Genomic DNA, 7398 nt, shown 5'->3' on the forward strand with positions numbered 1-7398 from the left:
AGGTGGGGGATTGAGAAATCCTACCTTGAAAAAAGTCCAAGGAAATTGTTATACCGGAGGATCTGTAGGACCTTTTTCTGTTCTCCACTTGTACTCAGAGACTGCACTACAGCTGTTATGGAGGAAAGCTTAAAGTTGTTGAATAGCCCCAGATTACCCTCAAAGTTTCATGACATTGCCTGGCTGTCTCTCCATGGGAAGATGTATGTGAGGGGGAACATGAAAGGTCTGGCCGCATCTGAAAGGATCTGCCCTTTGGGCTGTAATCAGGAGGAGTCCATGGAGCATTTCTTGGTGGATTGTTGGGGAAGCCGTGAAGTCTGGAAGGAAGTAGCTGCTGGAGTTGGGATCCAAAGGTTGGAAAACCTAAGTTGCTCAGACAGGCTTTATGGTGTTCCCCCAACAATACACGGTGTAGATAGAGGGACAATGTACATCATCATTACCGTAGTCAAGTACTATCAATGGCATGCAAGGACTAAAGTTTCCATGCATAATGAACAGTTTATCTCCAGTAAAATTGCAGGTTTAGTGTTATCCGAGTTACGATGGATTAAGGGTTTGGAAATTAGGAAATGTTGGAGAAGTATAGACTTATGGAAAGGAGTCTTATTGTGACATTTGTTTCCTATTAATGCCCTTTTTTAACTGCTAAGTTTTTGACCTAAACAACATGTCAGTAATTGTTGTATTTATGTTATTTTAAGTCAGTTAGTTTGTTATTATGTATCTTGTTTGTTTTTACAAATAAAAATCTCCATACATACAGAATAAGAACAGATACCGAGAATTACACCCGACATACAGGACAAGAGAAGTAGTACTGTGCAGAGTCCATACATACAGAATAAGAACAGATACCGAGAATTACACCCGACATACAGGACAAGAGAAGTAGTACTGTGCAGAGTCCATACATACAGAATAAGAACAGATACCGAGAATTACACCCGACATACAGGACAAGAGAAGTAGTACTGTGCAGAGTCCATACATACAGAATAAGAACAGATACCGAGAATTACACCCGACATACAGGACAAGAGAAGTAGTACTGTGCAGAGTCCATACATACAGAATAAGAACAGATACCGAGAATTACACCCGACATACAGGACAAGAGAAGTAGTACTGTGCAGAGTCCATACATACAGAATAAGAACAGATACCGAGAATTACACCCGACATACAGGACAAGAGAAGTAGTACTGTGCAGAGTCCATACATACAGAATAAGAACAGATACCGAGAATTACACCCGACATACAGGACAAGAGAAGTAGTACTGTGCAGAGTCCATACATACAGAATAAGAACAGATACCGAGAATTACACCCGACATACAGGACAAGAGAAGTAGTACTGTGCAGAGTCCATACATACAGAATAAGAACAGATACCGAGAATTACACCCGACATACAGGACAAGAGAAGTAGTACTGTGCAGAGTCCATACATACAGAATAAGAACAGATACCGAGAATTACACCCGACATACAGGACAAGAGAAGTAGTACTGTGCAGAGTCCATACATACAGAATAAGAACAGATACCGAGAATTACACCCGACATACAGGACAAGAGAAGTAGTACTGTGCAGAGTCCATACATACAGAATAAGAACAGATACGAGAATTACACCCGACATACAGGACAAGAGAAGTAGTACTGTGCAGAGTCCATACATACAGAATAAGAACAGATACCGAGAATTACACCCGACATACAGGACAAGAGAAGTAGTACTGTGCAGAGTCATTGTCTGCAGGTGAGGGGGCGGGGACAGACACAGGGACGGTTGCCATGGCAGCAGTAAACATTGTTGTGGCTGCAGGCTGAGCGGTGATCAGTCGGTGACAACAGATCTGTCTGCAGAAACACGGGAGAAGTGGAGCCGGGGTCACCCAGCGATGGCGACGTCTCCAGACGGGATGAAGAAATGGAGTGAGTCGGGGTGGAGGACGCAGCAGAGATACAACACCAAGGTGCTGATTGGGAAACTGGGCTGAGGAGAGGAAACAGGTACTGTCTGTGATCCACATCCATATTCCTTATCATCTCTCCCCTCCCATACACAGGGATCATCATATTATTATTATACAGGATTTATATATTATTATTATTATTATTATTATTATTATTATTATACAGGATTCATATATTATTATTATTATTATTATTATTATACAGGATTTATATATTATTATTATACAGGATTTATATATTATTATACAGGATTTATATGGCACCAGCTGTGTACGCAGCACTTTATAACATAGGGGCAGACAGTACAAGTAGAAAACATTTAATACAAGAGGGATCAGAGGGCCCTGATCCTGAGAGCTTACAATCTAAAAGGAAGGGTCGAGAGGTAATAAGTGTGCTGATGGAGAAAGGAAATGTTTTTAGATGGAGGCAGGATAGGCTTCTGGAGGGAGTATGGGAGGAGGTGATGAGGGAACTAGAGACAAGGAGGTCTTGAGAGGAACAAAGAGAACGATTTGGTTGGTATTTTGAGACTAGGCTAGTGATGGATCTGGGGGCAAAATTGTGGATGGCTTTGAAGGTTGCTAGTATTTTGAATTTCATTTGTTGGGTGAGTGGAAGTCAGTGGAGGGATTGGTAGAGAGGGGTGGAGGACACTGAATGGAGACCAGTGGAGGGATTGGTAGAGAGGGGTGGAGGACACTGAATGGAGGTCAGTGGAGGGATTGGTAGAGAGGGGTGGAGGACACTGAATGGAGGTCAGTGGAGGGATTGGCAGAGAGGGGTGGAGGACACTGAATGGAGGTCAGTGGAGGGATTGGCAGAGAGGGGTGGAGGACACTAAATGGAGACCAGTAGAGGGATTGGCAGAGAGGGGTGGAGGACACTGAATGGAGGGCAGTGGAGGGATTGGTAGAGAGGGGTGGAGGACACTGAATGGAGACCAGTGGAGGGATTGGCAGAGAGGGGTGGAGGACACTGAATGGAGGTCAGTGGAGGGATTGGTAGAGAGGGGTGGAGACACTGAATGGAGACCAGTGGAGGGATTGGCAGAGAGGGGTGGAGGACACTGAATGGAGACCAGTGGAGGGATTGGCAGAGAGGGATGGAGGACACTGAATGGAGACCAGTGGAGGGATTGGCAGAGAGGGGTGGAGGACACTGAATGGAGACCAGTGGAGGGATTGGTAGAGAGGGGTGGAGGACACTGAATGGGGACCAGTGGAGGGATTGGTAGAGTGGGGTGGAGGACACTGAATGGAGGTCAGTGGAGGGATTGGCAGAGTGGGATGGAGGACACTGAATGAAGACCAGTGGAGGGATTGGTAGAGGAGGGGTGGAGGACACTGAATGGAGGTCAGTGAGGGATTGGTAGAGAGGGTGGAGGACACTGAATGGAGGCCAGTGGAGGGATTGGTAGAGAGGAGTGGAGGACACTGAATGAAGACCAGTGGAGAGATTGGTAGAGAGGGGTGGAGGACACTGAATGGAGCCCAGTGGAGGGATTGGTAGAGAGGGGTGGAGGACACTGAATGGAGACCAGTGGAGGGATTGGCAGAGAGGGATGGAGGACACTGAATGGAGACCAGTGGAGGGATTGGCAGAGAGGGGTGGAGGACACTGAATGGAGACCAGTGGAGGGATTGGTAGAGAGGGGTGGAGGACACTGAATGGGGACCAGTGGAGGGATTGGTAGAGTGGGGTGGAGGACACTGAATGGAGGTCAGTGGAGGGATTGGCAGAGTGGGATGGAGGACACTGAATGAAGACCAGTGGAGGGATTGGTAGAGAGGGGTGGAGGACACTGAATGGAGGTCAGTGGAGGGATTGGTAGAGAGGGGTGGAGGACACTGAATGGAGGCCAGTGGAGGGATTGGTAGAGAGGAGTGGAGGACACTGAATGAAGACCAGTGGAGAGATTGGTAGAGAGGGGTGGAGGACACTGAATGGAGATCAGTGGAGAGATTGGTAGAGAGGGGTGGAGGACACTGAATGGAGGCCAGTAGAGGGATTGGTAGAGAGGGGTGGAGGACACTGAATGGAGACCAGTGGAGGGATTGGTAGAGGGGTGGAGGACACTGAATGGAGACCAGTGGAGGGATTGGTAGAGAGGGGTGGAGGACACTGAATGGAGGCCAGTAGAGGGATTGGTAGAGAGGGGTGGAGGACACTGAATGGAGACCAGTGGAGGGATTGGCAGAGAGGGGTGGAGGACACTGAATGGAGATCAGTGGAGAGATTGGTAGAGAGGGGTGGAGGACACTGAATGGAGGCCAGTAGAGGGATTGGTAGAGAGGGGTGGAGGACACTGAATGGAGACCAGTGGAGGGATTGGTAGTGAGGGGGTGGAGGACACTGAATGGAGGCCAGTGGAGGGATTGGTAGAGAGGGGTGGAGGACACTGAATGGAGACCAGTGGAGGGATTGGTAGAGGGGTGGAGGACACTGAATGGAGACCAGTGGAGGGATTGGTAGAGAGGGGTGGAGGACACTGAATGGAGGCCAGTAGAGGGATTGGTAGAGAGGGGTGGAGGACACTGAATGGAGACCAGTGGAGGGATTGGCAGAGAGGGGTGGAGGACACTGAATGGAGGTCAGTGGAGGGATTGGTAGAGACGGTGGAGGACACTGAATGGAGACCAGTGGAGGATTGGTAGTGAGGGGTGGAGGACACTGAATGGAGGCCAGTGGAGGGATTGGTAGAGAGGGGGTGGAGGACACTGAATGGAGACCAGTGGAGGGATTGGTAGAGAGGGGTGGAGGACACTGAATGGAGGCCAGTGGAGGGATTGGTAGAGAGGGGTGGAGGACACTGAATGGAGGCCAGTGGAGGGATTGGCAGAGAGGGGTGGAGGACACTGAATGGAGGTCAGTGGAGGGATTGGTAGAGACGGGTGGAGGACACTGAATGGAGACCAGTGGAGGGATTGGTAGTGAGGGGTGGAGGACACTGAATGGAGGCCAGTGGAGGATTGGTAGAGAGGGGTGGAGGACACTGAATGGAGACCAGTGGAGGGATTGGCAGAGAGGGGTGGAGGACACTGAATGGAGACCAGTGGAGAGATTGGTAGAGAGGGGTGGAGGACACTGAATGGAGACCAGTGGAGGGATTGGTAGAGAGGGGTGGAGGACACTGAATGGAGACCAGTGGAGGGATTGTAGAGAGGGGTGGAGGACACTGAATGGAGACCAGTGGAGGGATTGGCAGAGAGGGGTGGAGGACACTGAATGGAGACCAGTGGAGGGATTGGCAGAGAGGGGTGTACGGGGCATTACTGTCTTCACCCCCCCCAATTCATTTATCTTGTATTCTTCTCTTTAGTTTAGAAGAAGTGACCTCCCAACATCCAGCAGCTGCTATGAGATCGACTTTCATCGGTTCCCCGACAGCCAACCGGATAGAATCCAGAGACGATCGTATCTGAAGAGAATGGAGGTAATTATTACAGATTCCAAAACTCACCCCATACCTGATAGCCAGGAGAACTTACCGCACATTTAAATCTCCCCCCATCTCTGCCCTCCCCCCCCCCCCCCGAGTCTCTTCGATTCTCCCCCCCAGTTCTCTCCCTCTCCTCCTCCCCCCAGTTTCTCCTCCCGTCTTCCCCCCCCCCCAGTCTCTCCTCCAGTCTCTCCTCCCCTCTCCCCCCCCCCAGTCTCTCCTCCAGTCTCTCCTCCTCTCCCCCCAGTCTCTCCTCCTCTCCCCCCCAGTCTCTCCTCCTCTCCCCCCCAGTCTCTCCTCCTCTCCCCTCCAGTCTCTCCTCCTCTTCCCCCCCCCCCCCAGTCTCTCCTCCTCTTCCCCCCCCCCAGTCTCTCCTCCTCTTCCCCCCCAGTCTCTCCTCCTCTTCCCCCCCCCCAGTCTCTCCTCCTCTCCCCCCCCCAGTCTCTCCTCCAGTCTCTCCTCCTCTCCCCCCCAGTCTCTCCTCCTCTCCCCCCCAGTCTCTCCTCCTCTCCCCCCCAGTCTCTCCTCCTCTCCCCTCCAGTCTCTCCTCCTCTTCCCCCCCCCCCCCCAGTCTCTCCTCCTCTTCCCCCCCCCCCAGTCTCTCCTCCTCTTCCCCCCCAGTCTCTCCTCCTCTTCCCCCCCCCCAGTCTCTCCTCCTCTTCCCCCCCAGTCTCTCCTCCCCTCTCCCCCCCCCCAGTCTCTCCTCCAGTCTCTCCTCCTCTCCCCCCCAGTCTCTCCTCCTCTCCCCCCCAGTCTCTCCTCCTCTCCCCTCCAGTCTCTCCTCCTCTTCCCCCCCCCCCAGTCTCTCCTCCTCTTCCCCCCCCCCCCAGTCTCTCCTCCTCTTCCCCCCCAGTCTCTCCTCCTCTTCCCCCCCCCCAGTCTCTCCTCCTCTCCCCCCCCCCAGTCTCTCCTCCAGTCTCTCCTCCTCTCCCCCCAGTCTCTCCTCCTCTCCCCCCAGTCTCTCCTCCTCTCCCCCCAGTCTCTCCTCCTCTCCCTCCAGTCTCTCCTCCTCTTCCCCCCCCCCAGTCTCTCCTCCTCTTCCCCCCCCCAGTCTCTCCTCCTCTTCCCCCCCCCCAGTCTCTCCTCCTCTTCCCCCCCCCCAGTCTCTCCTCCTCTTCCCCCCCCCCCAGTCTCTCCTCCTCTTCCCCCCCCCCCAGTCTCTCCTCCTCTTCCCCCCCCCCCCAGTCTCTCCTCCTCTTCCCCCCCCCCCAGTCCTCTCCTCCTCTTCCCCCCCCCCCAGTCTCTCCTCCTCTTCCCCCCCCCCAGTCTCTCCTCCTCTCCCCTCCAGTTTCTCTCTCCTCTCCCCCCCCCTCAGCTGCGTCTCCGTTCACCATTCAGGTGGCATTTCAGAGTAGAAGACACACAGATGACTCCTCTGCCATCCCCCGGAGATGTGAGAAGCGGATCCATAGAGATGGGAATTCCGCATCCGATTCCCAATAGTTTGAAGGTTGTATTTCTAGGAGCACTGAGTGTCTCCTTCCCATTCCAGGGATTACCGGGACGGCATGTCCTCTCCCATCACGGAGAAGTTGGCGGAAGACATTTGGTGTCGCTCTACGATGACCATTACATCAGACGCGGGAACTCCTCCCTTCCTCCACTCCGCACCTGGGATGGGAGGAGCTTGGCCTGGCTTCCCGAGAGATCCGACTTCCCAGTGACAGGTCAGTATCTACAGAGCTCCCAACTGTCCCTGATGTGGAGTAATGTCCCTCTGTCCCCTCTGTCCTCTGTCCCTCTGTCCCTCTGTCCCTCTGTCCCTCTGTCTCTCTGTCTCTCTGTCCCTCTGTCCCTCTGTCCCTCTTTCCCTCTGTCTCTCTGTCCCTCTGTCTCTCTGTCTCTCTGTCTCTCTCTCTCTCTCTCTGTCCTCTGTCCCTCTGTCCCTCTGTCCCTCTGTCCCTCTGTCCTCTGTCCCTCTGTCCCTCTGTCCTCTGTCTCTCTGTCTCTCTCTCCTCTGTGTCTCTCT

At 52.8% G+C, this 7398-nt stretch overlaps 1 protein-coding gene across 1 annotated transcript; it reads left to right on the top strand.

The window, feature by feature from the left end:
• Positions 1-1750: 1750 nt before the first annotated feature.
• CFAP107 (cilia and flagella associated protein 107) lies at positions 1751-7096 on the top strand (the record flags this gene model as incomplete). The annotated part of the gene is given in 4 exon segments (XM_073603735.1): positions 1751-1995; positions 1997-2023; positions 5310-5423; positions 6922-7096. Coding segments are annotated over 4 exon segments (400 nt in total), but the record flags the coding sequence as incomplete, so codon positions are not given.
• Between the last annotated feature and the right edge of the window lie 302 nt (positions 7097-7398).

This window comes from Aquarana catesbeiana, linkage group LG10, assembly GCF_042186555.1.
Source record: "Aquarana catesbeiana isolate 2022-GZ linkage group LG10, ASM4218655v1, whole genome shotgun sequence".
In the NCBI taxonomy this organism is placed as follows: Eukaryota; Metazoa; Chordata; class Amphibia; order Anura; family Ranidae; genus Aquarana; species Aquarana catesbeiana.